The 23,182-nt window shown below is 54.6% G+C and overlaps 8 protein-coding genes across 8 annotated transcripts; 4 read left to right on the forward strand and 4 right to left on the reverse strand.

Annotated features, from left to right (window-relative positions):
* Positions 1 to 3,231: 3,231 nt before the first annotated feature.
* LY79DRAFT_508267 (acyl-CoA thioesterase II) lies at positions 3,232 to 4,395 on the forward strand (the record flags this gene model as incomplete). The annotated part of the gene is made up of 2 exons (XM_060553917.1): positions 3,232 to 3,507; positions 3,562 to 4,395. The coding sequence occupies 2 exons, from the start codon at positions 3,232 to 3,234 to the stop codon at positions 4,393 to 4,395; spliced, it is 1,110 nt and encodes a 369-aa protein (XP_060417854.1).
* A 1,181-nt stretch (positions 4,396 to 5,576) lies between these two features.
* Positions 5,577 to 7,307, forward strand: LY79DRAFT_541973 (uncharacterized protein). The gene has a single exon (XM_060556969.1). It carries the CDS (start codon positions 5,635 to 5,637, stop codon positions 7,063 to 7,065), a length of 1,431 nt encoding a protein of 476 aa, XP_060417855.1. The 5' UTR covers positions 5,577 to 5,634; the 3' UTR covers positions 7,066 to 7,307.
* Positions 7,308 to 7,352: 45 nt separating this feature from the next.
* On the forward strand, positions 7,353 to 8,728 carry LY79DRAFT_541977 (cytochrome c oxidase subunit VB). The gene is made up of 5 exons (XM_060556970.1): positions 7,353 to 7,661; positions 7,788 to 7,835; positions 8,027 to 8,185; positions 8,246 to 8,346; positions 8,418 to 8,728. The coding sequence occupies exons 1-5, from the start codon at positions 7,571 to 7,573 to the stop codon at positions 8,583 to 8,585; spliced, it is 567 nt and encodes a 188-aa protein (XP_060417856.1). The 5' UTR covers positions 7,353 to 7,570; the 3' UTR covers positions 8,586 to 8,728.
* LY79DRAFT_541979 (uncharacterized protein) lies at positions 8,729 to 9,826 on the reverse strand. The gene has a single exon (XM_060556971.1). It carries the CDS (start codon positions 9,417 to 9,419, stop codon positions 8,925 to 8,927), a length of 495 nt encoding a protein of 164 aa, XP_060417857.1. The 5' UTR covers positions 9,420 to 9,826; the 3' UTR covers positions 8,729 to 8,924.
* A 321-nt stretch (positions 9,827 to 10,147) lies between these two features.
* Positions 10,148 to 11,467, reverse strand: LY79DRAFT_508212 (Lactonase, 7-bladed beta-propeller-domain-containing protein; the record flags this gene model as incomplete). Its single annotated transcript, XM_060553911.1, has 3 exons — positions 10,148 to 10,985; positions 11,041 to 11,150; positions 11,210 to 11,467. The coding sequence occupies 3 exons, from the start codon at positions 11,465 to 11,467 to the stop codon at positions 10,148 to 10,150; spliced, it is 1,206 nt and encodes a 401-aa protein (XP_060417858.1).
* A 3,875-nt stretch (positions 11,468 to 15,342) lies between these two features.
* On the reverse strand, positions 15,343 to 16,850 carry LY79DRAFT_508402 (family 16 glycosyl hydrolase; the record flags this gene model as incomplete). The annotated part of the gene is made up of 3 exons (XM_060553938.1): positions 15,343 to 16,187; positions 16,242 to 16,682; positions 16,733 to 16,850. The coding sequence occupies 3 exons, from the start codon at positions 16,848 to 16,850 to the stop codon at positions 15,343 to 15,345; spliced, it is 1,404 nt and encodes a 467-aa protein (XP_060417859.1).
* Positions 16,851 to 19,198: 2,348 nt separating this feature from the next.
* LY79DRAFT_576807 (uncharacterized protein) lies at positions 19,199 to 21,065 on the forward strand (the record flags this gene model as incomplete). The annotated part of the gene is made up of 5 exons (XM_060559826.1): positions 19,199 to 19,270; positions 19,386 to 19,459; positions 19,828 to 20,072; positions 20,243 to 20,331; positions 20,913 to 21,065. The coding sequence occupies 5 exons, from the start codon at positions 19,199 to 19,201 to the stop codon at positions 21,063 to 21,065; spliced, it is 633 nt and encodes a 210-aa protein (XP_060417860.1).
* Positions 21,066 to 22,050: 985 nt separating this feature from the next.
* On the reverse strand, positions 22,051 to 22,690 carry LY79DRAFT_508164 (uncharacterized protein; the record flags this gene model as incomplete). Its single annotated transcript, XM_060553907.1, has 4 exons — positions 22,051 to 22,079; positions 22,147 to 22,264; positions 22,322 to 22,402; positions 22,460 to 22,690. The coding sequence occupies 4 exons, from the start codon at positions 22,688 to 22,690 to the stop codon at positions 22,051 to 22,053; spliced, it is 459 nt and encodes a 152-aa protein (XP_060417861.1).
* Between the last annotated feature and the right edge of the window lie 492 nt (positions 22,691 to 23,182).

A 23,182-nucleotide genomic window follows, 5' to 3' on the forward strand; every position in this document is an offset into this window, starting at 1 on the left:
ATCTCCGTCGGCGTGTTGATGTGGCGTGATTGAGTTGGTCAAGCGGCACGTTCACTTCTCCCGGACACCTGGACTGCATCGGCGTATATCAATCGTTCCAGGGCCCGTTCATATTCCATGACCATTCGCTCGGCGCCGATCTAGCTGGCGTACACCGCCGGCGTGGACGACCAGTGACCGTGAGATGGACTTGTGGGGTCTGGTGAGAGAGTAAGGCCACACAAAGATCCAAGGCGAGACGGGAGTGGAGCGGCTTTGAACAAGGCAGGGCCCTGATGCTTAGCGAGGGGGTCCTCTTGATGCAGGGTGCGTGGCAGAGAGCGGGAAGAGCGGGAAAGACGAAAAGGTTGCCGTCGTTCTTGGCTGTAATAGTTTGAACACGAGACCCCGTCCTCTATTTATTGCTTATTGCTCTTAATCGCCAGAGTGATCATGGTGGAAGACAGAGAAAGCGGGGAGAGCGAATGGAGAGAAGGGAGATCAGCGCCAACCGACGGGGCGTAAGCGTACATTCAACCCAACCTGGCCAGCGTGTTCGACCCCTCTCTTCTTTTTAGGGCCTGGGATTTATGCTACGGCACACAAAGGCAAGTCAGATTAGTATGAGATGACTCTCTGTTAACTGATTGATGTGTGGGTGTCAGAGAGGAAGACAAGGGTCACTAAGGCAAAGAACCTGGGGAAAGCTGGCGTGAAGCGAATAGGATGACGGGGAATGCGCCGGTCACCCCTGGTCATGCACCAACCCACCCCGGTCTGGGGTTGAGAAGGGGGAAGATGCGGGTGACATGGGCGGGAAATTTGGGGCGTTTCTCAGCCTTCAGGTTTGGACAAGCGTGGATATGCGTAAGCTGCGTGTCCATCTAAAGCAAGTAAACGTGTACCACTTTTGGTTGGCAATGCGACAATACTGAGAGCTCAGTTTGGATCATACCGCCAGTCATCTCATCTCACCCCTGCGGGTACAAGCACTCATACTCGGATAGCAATTCGTGGATGATAGGGAGCTAAAGCCACGGCATCCTGCACCCCAGACCAGGTCTTTTTGTCCAGATCAATACCGTAGCATTACTGAGCGGTGACTTAAAAGCCTGTTGTATTCCACATCAAATGGGCAATATCAACAATGTATGTACGAATTGCATGTCTCGAGGATTCGTGTTGATATTCACAATCCAAGCTCTATTGGAAGTGGAAAGAGGACCTCGATCAAGCTGAAAAGCCATGTGTTTCTGCAGGTGTGCCCGAAGGTCCTCACAATCGGAGTGGCTTGAATCGCCCGCACTGCTGGATTTTCACCAACATATTTGCGATCTCTAGACATTCCGGCGGGTTTCCATCTCGAAGGCTTCATTCATCCTCGTTGGCTTAATGATTCAAGCCCGCATCCTCACTCACTTCCACAAGTTGCTGTCACCTTCCCTTCCCCTCAACGGTTGGCTCGCTCTCGTCACGGATCTGCAGCCCGCCGCCGGGGAACTTGTCATGGACTAAGACGTCCACAACACTTGTACCGACCTGTCTTGTCAATTCCTCCACAAAGCGTTAGCATCTATACTATTCTATTGTACCCTCCGCAGCCCCCTTAGGGTGCCAAGAAACTCGAGCCACGGAAAACGAGATGCAAGTGCCCAGAAGAAAGTAGCCAGATATTGACCTGGTGCGACATCAAAAACACTTGCCATTCGTCCTCTTTCTCTGCGGCGAGCCCAGCCTCTCCACCTATCCACAGGATTCTTGTCTTACCTTTGGGGTGGTGTGCGCGTTCATGCCTTTTGGTTAATCACTATGGGGTGCGTCATGCAGTGGTCGCTGCTGCCCACCCATTGACAATACTTCCGAGACCGCTCACAGCCAGCAGAGCTGCAGATGGCGCGGCGGGACTGCGAACGCGACATGCCCAGGATGGCAATGCGCAGTAGCTCGTTTCGTCCACCGAGCTGGTCTACTGCTTAGGTAGCACTAGGTAATAGCGGCTTTCCGTTTGCTTACAAGTCTCTAGAATGGGAGGGTCACGCGCAGCTTTAGGTGTTTTCGCCATGAGCGACATTGGGGTGGCAGACTTTTGTCAATTACTGGGCACAGAAGAGGTGAGCGAAACCAGGGTGCCCTGTCCCTTGGCTCTCAGCTTGGGCAATATGACCATTTCTAAATTTCATCTTTTTCATTTTTGGCTGCGTTCAATGTAGATCACTGTAGCAAGCGTCAACCATCGCTCAATGGTGCTTGAACCATACATACCAGTACCGAGACTTTCCCTACGACAAGTCTCATATTCCAGAAGCCTATCCGTAGAGTGGCCACATTCTGCAATCCGCTGCATGCCAATCCCACGGTTTTCCCGAGTCGGGCTTGTTCCATTATTCAAGTCCCCCCTAGGGCCAAGCGGCCGTAGCTTCCATCGGTTGTCAAAAACCAACTACCAAGTAGGCATTGAGACCGAGGTTGCGCCAAGCCGTAGGTGAAAGGTGACAGGCAGGCAGTACGACTGGAGTTCAGCTGAAGTTCAACTACGGCAGGGGGTCTGGGCTGAGGGTAGCAACGGCTTTGGCCTCCTGAGTGGCTAGGGGCCCACTGTCCGCAGCCCTAAGCAAACATAGGTACTGTATCCGTATATATCCGTACCCAGGTAGCAATGCAATCGCTGCTCATATTCCAGCTGGCATGAAATCCAGTCTGCCGACCGCAGCCCCGACGTGGCCGGTCCTGATGCTCGGGAACCGGCCAGTCCATGCTCCATCAAGCCCGAAAAAATATGGGTGTTCCCCGGGGCGTCACTGGCCTCCCGGCAATCTGCCAAGTATTACTCCCTGAGAACAAAGTGGTGGCTCGATAACGGTACCTACCTCGGCAAGATGCTGCAACAACCGATAGTTCGAACTTTTACCCTCACATGAATGCCTCGGCCCTGCCCCGAAAAGTCTCGAGGAGCTCCCTCACGCACGGCCACGGCCCTGCTACAGCACATAGTGGCTCTCGTCCCGAGGTCCAATTCCCCCCCACGTCCCACGTCCCACGTCGCACGTCGCAGATCTAGTTGGGTAAAGCTAAGCTAATCCCCAGGCTTCGAGATCTAATATTTCTCGACTACCTAGCAAGACTCATCTCATTAAGACATTCCGGGCCCTCGCATGAGCTACCGTCATCCTCGGCAACTGCCCGATTCAGTGTTCCTTGTTTCCTTGGTTTCCTTTTTGGGTGATCCTATCTCTCTCTCTCTGCCCATTCGTTATGCCTAAGCTTCTCTTCCACGACGTCTTGGCGCTGGCACCGTCAGCCACGTCCCCGAACCATACAACGCCCACTGGTAGCGCAGTCAAACGATACATGAGTCTATATCCAGCCTGGATACCCGGCTCAGAACTCGTGGGTGGACAAAGCCGCGGATCCAAGGCCGACCCTCGACCTGCCTATGGCGGGCATGTCTACTGCCAGGCGGCTCTGGCAGCAAGCCGCGCTATCAAGGAAGAGGAGCCTACGGGATCAACAGGAGATTTCGGGCTTCATGTGAGATTACACGGCGTTATCGCTGCCGCGTAAGGTTACTAATACGCGTTCTAGACCATTCAAGGTGTTTTTTGTGCTGCTACTAGGTCAGACAGGCCTTTGGTATACGAGGTCTCTGGTCTCTCAACCGGCCGAACTTTCTGCTCCAAGCTGGTAACTGCGCGGCAGCCACAAGCAATGAGCAGCAGAAAAGAGCACGATGACAATTTTCTGCCACAGGATGCAGAAGGTGAATTGGGCAATGTGTGCTTCACCTGCATATGCACCTTCAAGCGACCAGAAGAAGGACGAATCGACTCGCAAGAAGAACCTCCGCAAAAACGCTTTGCCGATATCCTTGCGACCAAATCTCCAAGGGACTGGCCTCATGCGCCGGCGGTAGACGTGGAAGAGATCAAGGCCATGTTTCCGGATGTTGGCGAGACAACGTTTCCCGTTGTTGACATGCACAAGGTCGATTTGACAGCGTACAATGAGGGCAAGCCCGCAACACAGAGGAAGGAGCTCATTCTCTACCGGCTCAAGGGCCCGCTCACAGCCAAGGACCCGAACTCGCATATCGCTGTTCATGCATTCGAGTCGGACCGCAACGGGCTTTTGATGATAGGGAATCACAATGGCCTTGGGTGGAACCTCGGGACAGCAGCCAGCCTGACATACAAATTTGTTGTCCACGTCAACGCCGACCAGGCCGTGATGAAGAATCCTTCGGGGCCGGACGACGGCTGGTGGATTCAGGAGGCATCATTCCCTCGCGTCGGTCAGGGACGAGGGGCATTGATGTGTAAGATGTGGAGTCCCGAGGGAATCCATGTTGCGACTGGATATCAAGATGGTATTGTCAGGGAAAGGAAGGGAGAGGGGCTCAAAATCATTGAAAAGCTATAACATACACAATAGCGTCGCAATATTGAGCAAGATGGTCTAGACGATATTGCTTGCAATACATCTATGTTTAGATCTACCAAATGCACATAGACATAGAGCTTTATTTGCCTCTCCATGTTTTGCAAAGGCGTCGGCAGTCTCAGTCTCAGTCTTGGTCTTGTTTTTTGGTCTTGATCTTACTGCGAATTATCTCTCTCTCTTCTGCACCCGACCAGTTGCTAGTCTGTGTAAAAGTTGTGAGGAAAGTGCGACTTGGCGCGCAAGTGCTCTTGCCTTCCCACTTCTTTGCATGAAGAAAACAGCAAGTACATTCACTCCCAGCTGAATGGAAGAAGCATATTGTTTACTTCCTCATTTAAATCAACCCAAGACCTTCAATATCTCACTCCATTGTTTCCTCTTCCTTTACATACCTTCTGCTTGCAGGGAACCAGACTGCGCTCGTTTTGTTTTCCACACGACCAAAATTTGAACTTCACCTCCCTTAACCTCCGCAACCACCTTTCCATCTTCCTTCTAGTACTCATTGTTCACAAGCCTCACCTATCTTTGTTCTTTCTCAAGTGATTTTACCTTTCACTTACAAAGGAGAGGAGGTTTGCGATCTCTTGTTGCTCTGACAGGATTTGCCTCCAACACATCATCCTTTCATCCACATCATCGAACCATCACAGACTTCACCTACCTTCACCTTTTTGCAGTAAATCTCAAGGTGTTGGCACTGCAGTGCTGCAAAACTCAACACCACCGACCTCATTCACCATTATCAAAGAACCCCACACTCTTTTACTATCAGCCTTTCATATCAAGGGCCAACATTTAACCGTCAACATGGTCTTGCTCTCTCCCTCCAAGGCGGTTGCGCCCCTGCAGCAGTCTCGTCTCGCTGCATCAGTCACACAATTGGAAGATATCATCCGAAATGCTGAGAACGAAGCTGAGAAAATTGAGACTAATTTAGCTTACAAAAAGGCTCAGATCGAAGACCTAAAGTTCGATAGGATTGCTCACGATGGGCCCACAATCGCCTTTGACAGAGCCATCAAACGCGCCAAGTCTGAGTGTGAGCGGATTCATGACGACCTTGACAGCAAGAAAGAGGAGATTGCAGTCTTGAAAGATAAGCTGAATAGAAGGGTTGCAAAGCTCGCGTCCATTCCTTCAGTTGAATTTGCAAACGCGCCGAGTCCTGAAGACGACAAGGAAGCTGCAGCCCTTCTCGAGATCACAAGCACCCAGATGAGTGAGGTCTTCGCCATCAGTGATGACGGCAAGACGTATGTCAATCCTGCGATGCTTCGAGGAGTCCCGGTCGAGCCCATCAACGAGAGTGATAAGTATTGGGAGGCAACATGGGTCAAATTCAACGAGGCTATCGACGAGGACAGGGTGGAGAGAGAGTATCGGCAGGAGCTCGATGCCTGGCACAAGCTAACTCAGCAGGGAGACCCCTTGGCAGAAGAGCAAGATCTCGAGAGAGGATTCAAGAGATACCAGCGCAACCTCAACCAAGCCAGGGTCATCAAGAAGTGGTTCCGCCCCGGCAGCACGGTTCACCCTAACCAAATCATGGCCAAGCATCATCTGCCCGATATGGGACTGTGCATTGCCCATGTCCTCTACAAGATCTGCAATATCCTCACACATCTCGGGGCATTGCATGAACGTGGAGAGCTGAGGATGCCGCCTCTTTACTTCCTCATGTGGAGAATGAGCGTCTCCCTCGACCGACAGCCGCGTACCCATATGAAGTCATTCTGGCGTGTCATCATCGACGAAGACCACGTCGCTTACGACGAAGTCCTACGCAAGGCCGAGATCAGAGGCGCCCAGCACATGGGCGACTACAACTTCTACAACCGTCGATGGAAGAAGACAGTATCTGCGAAGGACCAAAGGCGACAGCCTGTTGTCTCTCCCAGTGCAACCAACACAGCCCTCCACCCTCCGGGCCAACCCACGACCCCTTCTCGTAAGTCCCGTTACGACCAATATCAGTCCACGCCAGCCACCACTGCAACATCTGCCCCTCGTCCTGTGGGCTTGCCAATGACCACCTTGGCCGCTAAAGAAGAACCAACGACCCACGACTTGCAACAACATCAACGTAAGAGACGACGATCCGCGGCAACAGTCGAGCAGCAGACTTTGGAGGGAGACAGGGACGCAATATCTACCAAGAAGGCGCGCAAAGCGGAATGGAAAGGAATGCAACTTGCGTTGCGACCGGTGTCTTCAGCCGAGAGCCTGGCCTCGGATTCCCCTAAGATCTCGCTATTCGCAAATGATACAGCGATGAAGAACATGTCTCTGTCATCACAAGGAGAGAAAGAGACACATGTTACGGACAACGAGCTTCCCCAGCAAGTTCACGACGTCAGGCCAAACAGCGCAAGCGGCAGAAGTGCGCAGGCTTGGAGCGAGTACGCCGAGGAAGTTGAGAGGCGAACCCGTTCCCCAAAGATAGAAAGCCCTCGCCAAGACGCTTCAGGCTACTTCATTCTCGTCGGCCAGGATGACGAGGTACCCGGCACCCAGAAAGACATTTCAGAGCTTCGGGCTGAGGTCGGAGAGAGTCCGTTCCCGAAGACTGGGAAAAAGGTCTCGCATGGATTCATCTTTCCCTGGTACTGCTGCGAAGCAGCTCGCAGGGCCGATGAGAGCTGGTAGAAGAAGCGGCTGAACCTAAACAGTTGACAGACGGATGAGGCAGAAGCGGCTTGACGAATGCTGGTCGAATCGAACTCAGCTCTCTGACCAAATAGGGGAGTTCCGGGGTATCCCCCCTTTGCTTTCTCAGGAACGATTGAATGCGACGTTTAGATGATGGACTGTAACAACTTTGTACAATAGCAGCAGAAGGTAACACTCCCAAATCAGACCATCAGCGTCCTTGGTGAGTATAAATGGGGGGAAGCTCAGTAATGTCGTGCATCTCATTTGGCAGCCTGTGTCTTGTAAAGGGTATCACGTGATAGGAAAAGTCGCTTATGATGCCGGTTACGGCAAGTACCTTGGCCAGTGCTCACCTCGAGTGGTGCCCGTAGCTTACCCGACCAGCCGCAGAACATCAAACGACCATCAAATCAGGCCATAGACAAATCCCTCTCTCTTCAACCAAATCCGACGTCACAACAACGAACCTCTCCTCTCTGCACCCCCAATTGCCATCGCCATGTTCTTGCAACGCTCCGCCATCATGGCTGCCCGCCGGGCCGCCGTCGCTCCCCTCGCCAGACGCACTTTTGCGACCTCCATGATCCGCCGTACGAACCCCAATTGACTCCCCCCCTCAAGATCCCGAGCCAAGGAAAAAAAATAAGGCCCGCGAGCGAAGCCTTTCCGAAAGTTCCCATGTCGCTGACTCTACGGCCATCCGTGGCCACAACCAGGCGACGCCAACCCTTCTACCCCCGCCAAGCCTTATAAGACCATCAAGGGTAAGGAATATCTGCGTCAATTGATCCGAAATCATCGTCGACGCCGCGCGCCCGGACAGGCGCGGCCCTATGGAATGCACACGCACCACCCGCATCCCTTTCGGGCCGCGTCATACGATATGGAGCGACGGACGATATCTCGAATCGAAACCTGCACGGAAAGACGAGGCTAATCAAATGCAACAACACAGAAATCCAGGTCGAGGAGGACCTCACGGGTCCCGGTGCCAAGCCCGGTACCGTCCCTACCGACCTCGAGCAGTCCACCGGTCTTGAGCGTCTTGAGATCCTCGGAAAGATGGAGGGCGTCGACATCTTCGACATGCGCCCCCTCGATGCCTCCCGCAAGGGTACGCGACCCACCCCTTGTCCTCTCACGCGGCCACCAGGAATCTAACCCGCTGAATTAGGCACCATGGAGAACCCCATCCCCGTCCGCTCCGCCGGTGAGGAGCAGTACCTCGGTTGCACCGGTGTCCCGGTCGACTCCCACGTCACCATCTGGCTGACCGTACGTGCCTTCGCCGGACCCTGGTTCATTCTCATTGAGGAACAAGATGACCTGACCAAATGATTTTACAGATCTCCCGCGACCGCCCCATCGAGCGCTGCCCCGAGTGCGGCTCCGTTTACAAGATGGAGTACGTCGGCCCCACCGACGACCACCACCACGACCACCACCACGGCCACGGCTACGAGGAGCCCAAGACCTTTGCCGACTTCGTTAAGCCCGAGTACCGATACCAATAGATGCATCGCCCGACGGCGGGACATGTAGTAACAATGGCGAGACTGGGGGCGAGACGGCATCGGGGTGGCTCTGGAGTAAGCACGGCAGATGTGTAGATTACCTTAGTTGTTGCTGTATAGAACCTTTTTTTTTTCTCCCGGCTTCTGCCTCGTGGCAGGTTCCCTCCAGAATGTCTTGGCTAGCCGGTCTGCGAAGTTGCGATGGTCTGATCCTAGTAGACTGATGTTGAGGCCATGGCGAAGCGCTGACACTGCTATAAGCAACAGCAGCCCCCGCCCGCGGTTATATCCGCCAGTTGTGGTAATATTGATGATGCCGTGCCCGCCATCGCCACGATGTCACTCCGGGTCGAAGCTTAGCTTAATCTTCTTGCCCTTCTTCTTGGGAGCCTTCTTCTTAGCGCCCTCGTCGTCCTTCTTCGCATCCTTGAACATGTCCCTGTCGTCTCCAGCATCCTCGGCAGCGTCACCACCAACAACCTTGCCAGCTTTCCGCTTCTTGCTCGCCCCGATCCCCGCAAGCTTCTCCGCCTCCCTTCTCTCCTCCTTCATGGTCGCTGTCTCGCCTCCCTTCCCCTCCTTCTTCAGTGCCTCCTCATCAACGCCGCCGTCCTTGTTCACCCGCACGTCGACAACGTTGCCCTCGTCGTCCACCACGAGCGGTGCGTCCTCTGCCTCCTCGCTGTCGGAGCGCTTCTTGCCCGCTCGCCGCCTCTTCGAGAGGATGGGGTCTGGGTCCGCCGCATTGCCGGCCGCCTGGGCGTGGAGGGCACGCAGGAAGGGCGGGATCGTGGTGTCATAGGAGAGGTTTTTGGAGGTAATTTTGTCCGACATGGCGGGCAGGGGGTGCCGCTGCGCAGCACGTGGTTGGCGGTAGGTTCTTCGTCGACTCAATCTCGTCTACGGTATTATTGCACCATGCCGTACCAGCCCGGGAGGGTGTTCGTGATCGGGTGGCTTTTGGTGGAAGCGAGATGGGCGTTGAGGCTGAGGAGAGGATGCGATGCGACAAGCGGCCATCTCCAGTGCGTCGAATTTCTTGGGTCAATGGATGCGGGGGCGAGGATCTCCAGTGGTCAACCGTGGTCTTTAGCGGGTGGTCTAGCCGATTAGCGACCTTTCCGACGTTGTAGCACATCAATGCCTCGCTAAGTTACAGCGGACGCTCCTGCAAACTCGACGCCTGACCCATCAAGGTTGCGCGCCGCACGGCTCGCCAGTCTCCTTTCTTCACCAACTGCATCTCCTTCGCCGCACTTGCTTACTCCTTAGTCTGACCCGGCATTTATCACGATGGAAGACGAAGAAAGCAACAGGATATTCATACAAACGGTCTGATTAAATAAACAGCGTTGCTGACTAGTTAAACTGACTTCTAATGACTATGGTATCTTATAGCGAAAACCGAGTGAAAGAAAGCGGCCTCATGTATGTACCAGCCACTCCATGTTTTCCGCCCTCCAACGCCACTTCATCCGTTTGTAACGCCAAATCCGATTTTGAAATAAACAGACCCGTTTCTTGGGGACATATATAAATATGGGCAGCCGCTCTCGCCCGATTCAGACAATCTGCTTGACGAACTGGGGTCCAAAGCCCTCAGGTCCGAAGAGCGTCACGGGTAGGGACGCCACGGCGGTTGCAGTCAGCTTGCCCGCATCAGGGGCGCGGTTGAGCGCCAACAAGCCAAGAGCGCCGTCTCCCTGCTGATTCGTGGAGAAGAGTGTCTTGTCGTCCTTGGACAGGCTGAACATGCGTGGGAGCTGGCCGCCAGACGAGATGGCCTCGACGAACTCGAGTGTGATGCCAGCGCCGGCCGCCTTGCAGGAGGAACCGGCCTTGGCTGCCTCCTGCGTGATCTTGAAGTGGGAAATGGAGTCAGTCGCGTTGCCGGTGAGACGGTTGGAGACGTAGACGTCCTTGCCGTCTCCCGAGATGACGATTTCACCGGCCGCGGCGCTGGTGGCATTGGCCGGAGGGAAGGCCTCGCCGTAGGTGCTGAGCTCCTGGGTTCGAGTGAGGGAGACGGAGGAACCGTTGTTGGAGACGGACAAGACCTCGAGGGTGTTGGTCAGCTCGCAAGCGACGATGTAGGCCAACGGCTTGTCGCCATTGGGAGGGTACCAGGCGCCGTGCCGGGGACCGCAGCCAGCAGTGCCGACGCTGTTGCGAGAGGCGATCTCGTAGGCGTCATCCTTGGAGTCGATGATGACGACGCTGTCGGTGCCGAGGTCATTAATGGCGAAGAAGCGACCGGAGGGGTCAAGGACAGCCTGGTGGGCGCGCGACTGGTCCTGGCGAGCCTTGTTGGGGCCGACAGTGCCACCGAGGGTGATCTGCTTCAGAAGCTTGAGGGAGCTCGCGTCAGAGATGTCCCAGACGTCTACCGTACCTTGGCCGCTAGAGAAGATTGTTAGTTGATGAGACGAGTATCAACGACGCCAGAGGCTCTTACAAGGAAGCGCCCACGAGACGGGTCTTGTCAGCATTGAACTCGAGGGATACAACACCAGCCGAGCCGTTGGCAGCCTGGACAAACTTAAGCTCATTTGTAGCAGTGTTGAACTTCAGAGGGGTTAGCGCAATGAATCCTTCCAATGTCCAGAGGGAGAGGCATCACTTACGTTGAACAAACGTGTGCTATTTGAGTTCTCGTCAACGGCGTAGATGAGATTAGGCTCCTTGAACGCCATCCAACTGGGACTGGTGCCAGGTCGGGAGTCGTTGGCAACGATCTTGAACTCCTTGCCGTCAAAGTCGGCAACAGCAATTGTCCCGGGGGCACCAATCAAGACCTTGGCGGTGGAGGAGGGCGCATCCTGTCTGCTGATGACTGCGGCTGAGGCGGCGGTGACTGACACGATAACAGAAGCAAACCGCATCGTGAGTTGCTGTGGATTTCAAACTGAAGAGCAAAGTGATGTGGTTGAGTTTGGGAGGTCAGAAACGAGAAATGGGTGAGGTATTCAGCAAGTGAGTGAGTGGAGTGGAGCGTGTGAGATAAAGGCGATCGTCAAAGATAATCGAGTCAGTTGTGGTTATAAGGGGGTGTGGGTTTCGTTGGTTTTTATGGGAAGAAGTAGATAGAGAGGGGAAGGGAGGCAAAGCGTCAAATGAACAACAGCTTGGAGAAAAATTACCGCTCCTAGAAGTGAATATGTGTTTTAAGGTGAGTACGCAAGTTTGATATTTCATTCGAAGGATAGAGCAAGAAGTCCAGGAACAACGGGAGGCAGACCTGCAACCTTATAAGACTGCTATACCAACAAGGAGACCGGGCAAGGTCGTATGTATATTGGTGCGTAGGGATATGCATACATTGACTCCGGTCCGTCAGTCCACTGTGGCATTAAGCAATCCTCCTTACTTTGACTCCCTAAGAACCCAAAGGTACACCCAGTCTCAACCCCAGCCACGGCTGAGTCTGAATGAAAATGAATGGAAGCAAAAGGGAAGGGATAGGGTGAGATGGGACGGCGAGCCCAGTCAGTCCACACTCAGCCCAGCCAACCAGTCAGCTTTGCCAGCCTAAGACGCACCGCCTCACGGCCATCTAACACCACAAATAGCACCCATTTTCCCCCTCTCTCTCTATCTCTTCCTTCTAAGTCGTTCCTATGCATGCTGTGCCTTTGCTTACACCATTTGGGTTCATTGGATCAGGCCCCCGCATCTTACAAATCCTTTCAGCGAGGGGGGCCTTTTACTCCACGAGTCCTGTTCGAAAGGGCAGGACGAAATAGACAAGAGAGAGTGCATGTCAGGATCATGACTCTTAACGAGGAAACGATTGGCGGCGGGTCAGAGATGGGCGATTAAGCCCCCTTTGGCCAGGTTCGTTGCACCGCATAACCACCCCCCACCCCAAAGGGCGCATACCCAGCTGCCCCTTTTTGCATCTATCTCATTGTGCGATGTGTTTCCTTCCGGGATCAGACCTTGGGCAGCTTACAGCCAGCCTACAACTGGGCGCGCAGACGCCAGACGTCGACTGTGGGACATGTTTGCTGCAGCCTCCCCCAAACCAAACCGCAAATAACGTAGGCACGTAGACCTTTCTGCAGAGCGTCAGGTCAGCACAAGTCCAGTCAGATGCCGTTGTTGAGCGGTCTGTGTCGTCTGACTGTCCACAGAGATTGGATCCTGTCATCCCGCCCACAGTTCCAGCCGTGAGCCGCTCCTGTCCTGTCGGCGGGCAGGCACAGGAGCCAAAACAGACGCGTTATGAGCCCGCGGAATCTCACTGAGGAGTCCGGAAGTCGGAGAGGTAGATTCCAGTCTAGCAAGTCCAATACACCTTGTTGGACACGCAATCGGGAGGCGACAATTCAAGTCCACGAAACCTTGTTCCTTGCGCTACCCCAATACCGATGAAACAGGGGCTAGCATGCCAAGAGGTCGTCAGAGGGCCAAAGGCCACTCACTCCCTTTAGGCGCTGCCGTTGGTCTGGGAGGGGCTGAGCGAGGGCAGTGTTTCGAAACACATTCGTTCAACCAACATCCTTGGCCGCAAAGGTATTGGACGACAAACATTCCGAGCTGCATTCACGGTGTGCGTCCAGGCTTGAAAGTCAAAAAAGAGTCGGCAGGGAAGACTGTTCGGCTTGTCCCCCTATTTCGTCATATGCGAGTTCGCGACCCAATCTTTTTGCCTTGGGTTATGTGCTTGAATATGATGTACTGTGTATATGAGAAACCTGGACTTCGGAGAATCGAGCTGCGAACCGCCAGCACCCGCAGACGACGGGTCCGGGGCAGGGGCTTTGCTGGCGCCCCAGTGGATCCCATAGCGGCTTATACCTATAGTATCGGCAACCCACCTCATATTACGTCTATTCTCGAAGTGGCTGCGCTTCGAGAACCAACCGTATCTCTCCGGACGGGGTCCGCCGGCGACAACTGCGCATCCGCATCCAGCCAGGTGACATAAGGTTGACCATGAGGAAAGAACATGCAAGGTTCCAATAGGTAACACATCAACGGTCAAGCTCAGCACTAACCCAGCAGGGGGGGGGGGGGGGGGGGACGGGAAACCGGCAACTCAAACAGAGCCGTGGTCATCGAGGCCTGCACCCTGGAACCGCCCGTGGTTGAGATGTTCGTCCGATAGCTCCGAAGAAGGCTCGACGCACACTGCGTCGAAGTGTCGTACATACGGAAATCCCGCGCGCCTGGAACTTTGTTGGCTGGGTCTCTGGTTTGCGAACGCCGCGATGGTGGCATGTACCGCTGCCATGGAAGCAACAACGGGGATTGCCAGTATATAGCCGCTGTCTAGGATATTCAAAGGCCATCGGCCGCTTTCTCTATATCAACTTAGAGATTGGTGCAGCATTGCGTTGGCGGCATCAATGTCTGGGTCCTGACACTCGTTAAGCTTTGGCCAGGGCTGTTTGGCAGTCATCACGGCAACGCAGCCGATAACTCGGCGAGCCTACTTGACTTCCATTAGACGAACTCGGGGCGCATGGAAACCCGTGGGACCAGTATTTCTGCAACTTTGAAGATGATGTTTCTGGCCACAAACTAGATGTTTTCAAAAAAGTCCGCGGAACAGCGAACGGCAACGATTCATATGGGAGTTGTAAAAGGTTTGGTTCGGCCGCGCTTGAACAACTCAAGGATCCTCACTAGACGCATCATCCGTGCCACAGAGACAACAAAAAATTGACTCGAGCTATTATGCGTTTGTGTGTATGTGGTTGTACGTATGTATCATGACAGGTGTGCCCCGACCCAGCTGCACACACTACTGGCCACGAGATAACTTCGAGAAATCCGTCCAGCAAACGCGCAATCACGAAAATCTTACCGACAAAGGAGAAAGAAGGCATGGGGCGCGCCCCAGTCCGATGATTGCCCCGTTCGACAGTAACTTTCCGGCGCCCCAAGACGTGATCGAGGAAGACATCTGAAGGATCCACCCACGCTCGCCATCCCTGTCGACCCAACCGGCGCGCCTATTAAAATGATAGTGCTCGACATACTCTCTATCGCACCCCTGCGGTGTCCGACGACGCCCACTAACAACAAATAGCATCCCACTTTGACCAAAAGACCCAAACGTGGCTCAGCTCGCGCCTTGCTCACTCAAAAGTTTTTCCTCTTTCGTGACGATCGACGACAGGCGAGCCAATGCCTCAAACTCAACATGATGGGCACACCAAGTGCCCAGGCTGCTCTTAGGCCATGGTCGAGCCCCCAGATCGATCATCTCCATCTCCAATGATCGTCTCATCTCCCGTCGTCGCCGGCGACGCACGTCCCACGACTCTGTCCGATCTCTTCGGATGTGACGGCATCTGCCGTGCAAGTCCAATGGCACACTTCTTGACACTTCCAGGCACCATTGCGGACTACTGCAAGCATGCCATCGCAGTTCAATGGTTCTGGCTGTCGGGTCGAGCCCCCTTAACTTTGGTCATCTCACAAGCGGCTTACACAAGACAGACAGGGTTGCACATACGGCATTGAACTTGAACCACAAATCGATTGCGCACCTCTCCATATATACGGACGCGACTCTGAACTGAACCCAAAGCTTACAAACGGCCGCCTACGAATGCAATGAGGCGGCTCAACCTCTTTGCTAAAGGAAGGGACGGCAAACGCCATTACCACCAAATGCCTCATGAAATATGCTCCACCAAAAAATGATCTCGTTACGTATAACGAGCCCGAATCGAAACCCAGTGGGCGAGCCAAGTTTTTCCATTAAACCTTTTCAAACGATGAAACTGAAGCATGGGCTTCCAGCCTACAGCCAGAAGAGGGCTGATGCTGCCACAAGTGCGGCGAAAGCACTTGCGCCAAACGACGACTTGCGGCAGACGCCGTCGCTTGTGTTGTTAGAACCGGAGTTGCCGTTGCTGTTGCAGTCCTGCGAGAAGCCACCGGTGCCACAAGAGCTGCTACCAGACCCGGACCCGGATCCGGAGCCAGACCCGGACCCGGAATCGCCCGAGCCGGACCCGGAACCAGATCCTGAGCCGGACCCGGAACCAGATCCTGAGCTTGGCGAGCTGTTGTCATTGCTGTGGTCGTTGCCTGGTCCGGCGTTGCTGCCGCCGGGGATAGTGGCCGCGGTGACCGTGGGCTTTGCAACAGTGCCAGAGGCGGTGGTGGCGCCGGCATCCATGTCGAGACCGGTGCCGAGAAAGCTCTGTAAGATGGTGCCCTTGTCGCTGTCCACAACGGTGTCGTTGGTGGCCCTGATGTTGTCGTAGTAGTAACTCTTATTGTTGTTGGTGCCCGGGGGGGTCTTGGCGTTGAAGCAGCTAATCTCGACGTCCTTGACCATGGCGTAGTAGTACCCGGCGGTCTTGATATCCTCGCTGTCCCAGTCGATGGGGCCACCGGCCCAGTCAATGGTTCCCTTGGCATTGGTGTCGGCACCACCGGGCCAGATAGACAGCTGGACGCGGGCGGGCGTCTGCGGGTAGTTCCACTGCTGGGCGGTCGCGTTCCACGTGTCAGAGCGCTTCTTGGTGCGGCCAATCTGGCCATCGACCAGCCACTGGATCTCGTCGGGGGTCCACGAGATCTCGTACGTATGCCAGTTGCTGAATGTATTGGAGAGAGAGATGTTGCCAGAATTATCGTCTGGCATCAGGGTCAGCAATGAAATTTACAGTTTATAAGGTGGACTCGGCTTACAATTGGGGATACCCTGGAAGTAGTAGTTGGTCTGGGACATCTCGAGATCGGCACCAACCCATTCGTAGTCGATTTCGTCCTTGACGTCTCCGAACAGGATAAAGGCGGTCACGACACCAGGACCACGCGAGGTCCTGATGGTGGCCTTGACGTTGCCATACCACAAGTATGTGGTTGAGGCGAGGACAGTCCCGACACTCTTTGCAGGCATGGTCAGGAGCACAGCCTCATTATTGTACAGCGCGGGCTCGCCCTGTGCGACCCAGTCGGCCTTGCTCGGGTCACCCAAATACTTGCTAATGTCGACAATGTTGTCGAGCGAGTTCATAGGCAGCTTCTTGTCCTGGCAGACGGGGGAGGGAACGCAGGCATCGAGCGAAAAGGACATGCGGGGGTCGCAACCGCCAAGACAGAAGGCGCCAGTTCCGCACTGGCCATATTCTGGATTTGTCAGTTGATGATACAACGTACTGAGGCTGCTTTTGACTTACGGGAACAGCAGGGGGCGTCCTCTGGGCACTTGTTGGTCAGGGAGCAGGAAGGAGGGGTCTGGGCGAGAACAGTCGAGGCGCCGAGAAGGGCAAAGCCCAAGGGCAGAATTGACAGCATTATGGCGTACGGGTGGTGATTATGAATGGAAGGGGGGAGGGCTACGGTATCACGACAGGAGGAGGATGAATGGCTTCGAAGCCCGAAGGTTCTTGGAGGAGACGATGTGGTGCGAGCTGTTTTGAGCGAAGGTCCCTCGACTGGTATTGAACTCGACGCTCGCTGACCGCAGGCGACGGGGGGATGCGTATATGTTTACAGCCGCGGCGGGGAGGAGTTCAAGTGTCTGATGGCTCGTGGTCCCGTCGGGACAAACAACGCCGAGACTTGGTTTGTCGGACGTTAAACAAATGGTGCGTCTGCCGAGGTCGACGTTGGATATCGAAGTCGAGATGGGCGACGAAACAGACTTTGGTGGATGATCTGGGGATCCCAACTCCGTGGGTTGGCTCGAGTCGATTTGGGACGACGGACGCAAGGGCGTTGGGGTTCGTATTCGTCTGGTCGCGCGGGAAACGATGGTCTTGGGTTAACACACGGAGAGTGAACCGGCTGGTGTCGAGACGAGACGAGATGAGACGAGAGTGTACCTAGGTAGGTATTAAGCGATAGTAACGTAGGTAGCGAAAGGAAGCAAGGCAGTGCAGGTCAAGAACGAGTGACGACCGCGAGCGACAGTAGGGAAGACGGTTGGTGGTGACTCGAGGAGGGAAGCCACAAGTATTAATTCAGGATGGGAAGGGATGGGAAGGGATGGGGACGGTAGGAGGAGCAGGCATGCGCGGGAAGTCAATCGTGCGAGCGAGCCTTCTCTTTCTTGGCCCTTTGTCGACCAAGCATACATACGCACCTACCTACTTACCTACCTAGGGAGCCAGGTAGGTAGACGATGGAAACTACATGTAGGTACTCTCCTCACACATACCCACACAGGTATCTACGGTGACGTTACGTACCTACTTGCCTACCCAGGTAGATATCTACATACGGATACAGTGCATTCATTGCCTGTACCTACCGAGAGCCGGGCCAACAATGAACTTCTCTGTCGATCTGGTGCGCTAAGTGCACACGGCCACAACACTATCAGCATCTCGCGCTCGCATTCCCTCCCTGTGTCTGCCCCTTTTCTGCGTGTGCCTATCTGCCTCTCGCTTCTCTTCGCTGATCCTACTCGGTTCTTTTCAGGGTCCGGTACGCAAGGGGGAGAAGAAATGGAGAGGTCATCCCCCAGGCTTCTCCCCCTCTTCTCTCGAAGTCAACCTATCCGGGGCATACCAATGGGGGTCGCAGCGCCACTCTTCATTCCCTCATCGGGCCAAGTGCGTTCAATTTAGGTAGCCAGAACCGGTTCAGGCTTGTTGTCCCTGTGCCCCCAGTGCCCCAGTGCCCCAGTGCCCCAGTGCCCCTCTCCTGTCATGCCATGCAATGCCGTGCCATGCCATGCTCGTGAACATGAAAAAAACAAGTACGGGGGGAGAGATGCTACATACCGGTACTGCGTAAGCCTGCCCTGCCCCCCTGCTCTCGTACCCAAATGAGGTGGCTGCTGATCCTCGCCCCTCATTGGCTCCGACCGACTCCTCCGCGTCCCAAGGTCCGCCTCCCCGATCACGATTTTCGCGTGTTCGCTAAACCCGATTGGGCACTAGCCCCCGAATAGAACCTGAAAGATCATCAGAGTTTCCGCCCCTGTCGCCTTCCTCGGCTCTCTCCTCCAGCGTGTTCCCTTGCTCTCTCCCCGTCCGTCCACTTTTTCAATTCGATAGAGTCTCGGTCTGCAGTGATTTTCGGCCATGTGCTTGCTTCCCGGTGCACCGTGCACAGCACGCACGCACTGCAAAGCGCGGAGGAATATACAATATGTTTCTTCTCTCAACGTTGTCTGTTGTTTTGACAGTTGCCTCGCTGCAGGCACAGAGAAATTGCCTCGGGCTCTGCAGTCATGTACGCTATATGGTACGGACAGGACAGGACACTGACAATGTGCCACTGCATCAGCTCACAGCGGCGGTTGCATTACACCATGTATCCTACGGGCGCCATCTGCTATCGAGCGAGGCTTGACTGACAGATGCTGCGCCTGCGCCTGCCATCTATAGTCGGTCATCAATCGATAGCCACCCGGTTACCCGTTTCCTAATTTTGGTGCTGTTGCGCCAGAAACATGCTAACGTGACTGTCCCGTCAACCAACACTCTCTAACCATTGTCTGTTTGCCACCGTTGGGACGCTGTGTTTTAATTACTTAGTGCCCGTTATTTGTTTACCACTTGTAAAATACGTACGTTACATCGTACATTCTTGCTAGCTTCTCCGCCACAATCACCATGCCGTCCCATCCGAGAAAACAAACAAATAACAATAATACGAGTAGATAGGCATTCTCTTACCTAACGCTGTGAGACATGCACACTGAATGCGGGCATCACCCAATCACCGCCCCATCACCATCACACCACGCACCGTTGAATGCCTATGTAAGTCACGGCACCTGCCCGCCGCAAATGGTCGTCGCCGCAAATTGTCGTCGCTGATTCAACATTGTTGTTTGTCAGTTAAAGCCGCCGAGGCGTCTTTAATATCATCACAAAGACGGCCTTGCGCCGTACTACCGATAGAAACCCTAGCTTGTCAACCTGGTGGTCCGAGAGCGGCTGCGAGCAGATGTAAGCTTGGCTAGCTGTCACAGCATACCAGGCTTATCTACGTATGCGGTTGTCGGATGTTCGGCATCTACTCGGCCTTCCTCACACCATCTAGATGATGCAGGCATTTCTTCTTCTCCTATTTATTAATAGAAGGCGTAACATAGCCATCTCTCGCCTGGGCTTTATAGCTAAGGCGAAGCTTCCGAGAACCAACAGACAAAACACCAACTTGATCCAGGCTCACCCATCATATACAAGCCAGGCGATAGAATGGCGCAGATAGATAACTTGCTCTTGCATTAAACTTTTTCCTGGGTCCCTTGCCAATACAACTGCAATCCATTACCACGTGATGAGCTGTGTTACTCTCCATGACCCGAGCTTAGGCTGCAAGCTCGAGCGATATTCGGCTTCCTGTCACCCACTACAAGGGCAAAGGCCTCCCGCGACAATAGTAGAACTCTACATCCAGAAGAAGTGGCGGGCTCTTCATTGTCCCAAGGATTCAAGACCCCGACGCCTCTTCGGGATGGCGTTGTAACCTTGACCACCTGTGCCGCAGAGCCTCGTCACTCGTCTAAGAAGGAAGATGCCACCAGTTGTAACCCTGTGGACGCTGGATGTGAAGGGAGTAAGTCTTATTGGACCCAAAGCAGATCAACGTGACCACAGACAGAACGTCTTTACTCGTCGACTATCTAGGCTATGACCTGCTCGTTGAGTGAGACTGGCGGTGTTGTCCCTTGAACTATCTCGTCGACTTGCGGCTCTGTAAGACTAATAATGCGTTGAAATTACTAGGTCGAGCTGCCGACGCCAGAGTGCCAAGTCAAGCAGGTTCTTTTGCGTGGGCTGAAACTCGATGTCATTCAAGCCGTCTACTGATGCAGGTAAGAGTTCACCACTACGCCAACGCCTTCCTAGCACCTTGGTTGATGAGACGAACAGGCTCGCATTTGACAAGACCGCTTTTCCAGGCAGCCGGTATTTGTAGAATACCATCATCCGAGGCCACGTCTACGCCAACACCTGACTTATGCCCAGCTACTTCCAGTTCCAGGTCTAGCGGCGACGGTCTTCTCAAACTCGTCCGCCGTGATCGGGCTATAGGGCCAGAAACGTTAAAACGGTGAAGGTGTGCGAGCCGTCCTGGTCCAGCGGCTGGACCTTTCATGAGGCTACGCTGTCGAAAATGTCCGTCATCTGGTCCCGTTTCCAGTGGTACTGTGTCTGTCCACGCATTATATGCAGCCGGGGGTAGGGGGTGGTGTGAGATGAGCCCTTCGAGTCCATGTACAGTACTTCGCCGCCATGAACCCCGGCGAGGTACTTCTGCCCTTGTCCTTCGCATCTGAGGCCGCCAGTCGGGAGGGAGTGGGGCAGGACCGAAAAGCCGGTCGATCTCGAACACCGATAACCATCGGTTGTGGAGCAGCACTCCTCGAGGGCCCCTCCATACTCGGCAGGCAAGGCCCTCGCCATCCACGTCATGAAGGAAAGGCCACCATCGCGAAGAGAATGGGGCCAGTCAGGGGGACGGGCTCGCAGAAGGCCCGTTTTGAGAGGGAAAGAGGAGTCCAGCTGGGGCTTTGACGATGTCCATAATGCCAAGTTTTGGACTTAGTAGCAAATTGTTTGGGATCCAGTCAACGGGCGAAGAGCGCCTATGAATAACCGTGTTCAATAGACTGACGGGTAAAGTCTTCAAAGACCAACATATTTCGACATCGCCAAATCAAAAGAATCACATCGACATTGTCGTGCCAAATTGAGCATATCGATGGCCCATGTCTGGTCATACACACAACTGCACACCACGTCTTTCTTGGGCCCGAAAACAGAACACAGTTCTTCACTCAGTAAGGGTATAGACTCATCATGAATCGAACAATTTCACCGTCCAAAATTCTGCCATCCATCCCTCCAAGAGACCGGCCACACCGAACAAGTCTTTTGTCCATCCTCCAAGTAACCCCCATCTTTCTCGATAAACATCCGCCCAGGCACATTACATCCTTCTTGAGTCTAGGGGACGTAACAGAGGGGGAATATCTCCACCGCAGGCCAACGCATTTCACCACCACAGAGATGAAGCCCTTCCCCATGCGTGCGCGTGCGCAGACCGCATCTCGAACGGGTATGAAAATCACCCGCCATCAATCAACGTCCTTTTCGTGTTGCGCTATAAAATTCGGAGCACATTGATAAAAGCCGCAGCGACCTACCGGGAACATCCGCGTACATGGCAATCGATGGTGTTCCCAAGCAGGCTAACCCCCCCACCACTGTCCGTCAGAGCCAGTGATATCGAGCCAGTCTGTCCATGCCGGCGAGAGAAGCACAGGATACAATGGTTGGTTGAACGAGAATTAAAGCTCGACCCCCGAAAGAAGAAAAGAAAGAAAGAATAATAGGGGGGGGTAAAATAATAATGAAAAAGTGCAAAGGGGGAATCGTCTTTTCGAGTCCGGGTCGTTGAGATCGTCAGAACGACAAAGAAGAAACACATTTGGTATAAACCCAACGCATTGAGACACTCCCCAGCGCCGTTTCGCAGTGTTGCCCATCTCCCGAGTATCCTCAGAACAGCCGAGAAACCGAGGGGCCCTCTACCGGTTGGTCGGCTTGGCGTAGAGGTCTACGAATTATTTAGTATCGTTGATGTGGATGCGGCCGTGCCGACGCGATGTTGAGAGAGGGCATACCGGGAAAGTGCTCCTTGGCGTACTGTTCGCAAGCCTTGGCGGGCTTGCCGACCTTTTGCCCGATGACCTTCCACTTGTTGTTTTCGTACTCCTTGATGGCGTTGAGGAGGGCTTGGCTCTGTGAACTGTTAGCGGTACGTCGCGGCGACAGCGTCCAAGGGAGTCCGCAACGAACCTCGTCTTCCGCGAACTCGGCGTAGTGCATATCCTTGTACCAATGCTTCTTGACACTGCCCTCAGTACGAGTGGGGAAAGTCTGGTATACGTTAGTTGCTGATAGCGGCGAAATAGTGGCATTGGAATAATTACGAACCTTGGCAATCTCGGCCCAGCTGCTGCCGGCATCTCTCATCTGCTTCAGGCGAAGCTCCTCTGCCGGGGTCCATGGAGTATTCGTCCGGCTCTTTTTGGCCGGAGGAGGTTGAGGAGCAGCAGCAGCGTCTTCCGTCGCCGCAGGCTGGGCCTGAGCGGGAGGAGCAGCGGCGGGAGGGGCAACGGGTGGCGGGATGGGGGTTGCAGTAGGCGCGGCGGGGGCAGCCGGCATAGAAGGGGCGCTTGTGACGACTGGCGGAGCCTGTTGAGCCGGAGCCGGGGCCGGACGCTTGCGGTTTCTCTGGGGCTGTGCCGGGGGCTGCGGTGCATGTTGCGGCTGCTGGGCGTGCTGTTGCTGCTGAGCGTGCTGCTGGGCGTGTTGCTGCTGGACGTGCTGCTGTTGCTGCTGGTGATGTTGCTGGTGATGAGGCTGGGCTTGGGCCTGAGACGGCTGGGGCGGCGGCTGGGGCACGCTCATCGGAGGCTGCACCGGAGTGGGCTGGTGGTGTTGAGGGGCCGGGCTCTGGTGAGGCGGCGCTCCATACTGGAACTGCGGGTGCTGGTCCCGACGAGACATGTCCTGCTGATAAGGGTGTTGAGGACTAGGATGGAGTGGTTAGTCAAGTTTCGTTGCAACATGAATCGGCATGGCGGGTGAATATGTGACGTGACGTGATGTGAAGTGACGGGTTCTCTCTCTCTCCCGCCCCCCACCCCCCCCCTT

The sequence above is a fragment of the Colletotrichum navitas genome (genome assembly GCF_030913465.1).
Source record: "Colletotrichum navitas strain CBS 125086 chromosome Unknown LY79scaffold_9, whole genome shotgun sequence".
NCBI lineage: Eukaryota > Fungi > Ascomycota > Sordariomycetes > Glomerellales > Glomerellaceae > Colletotrichum > Colletotrichum navitas.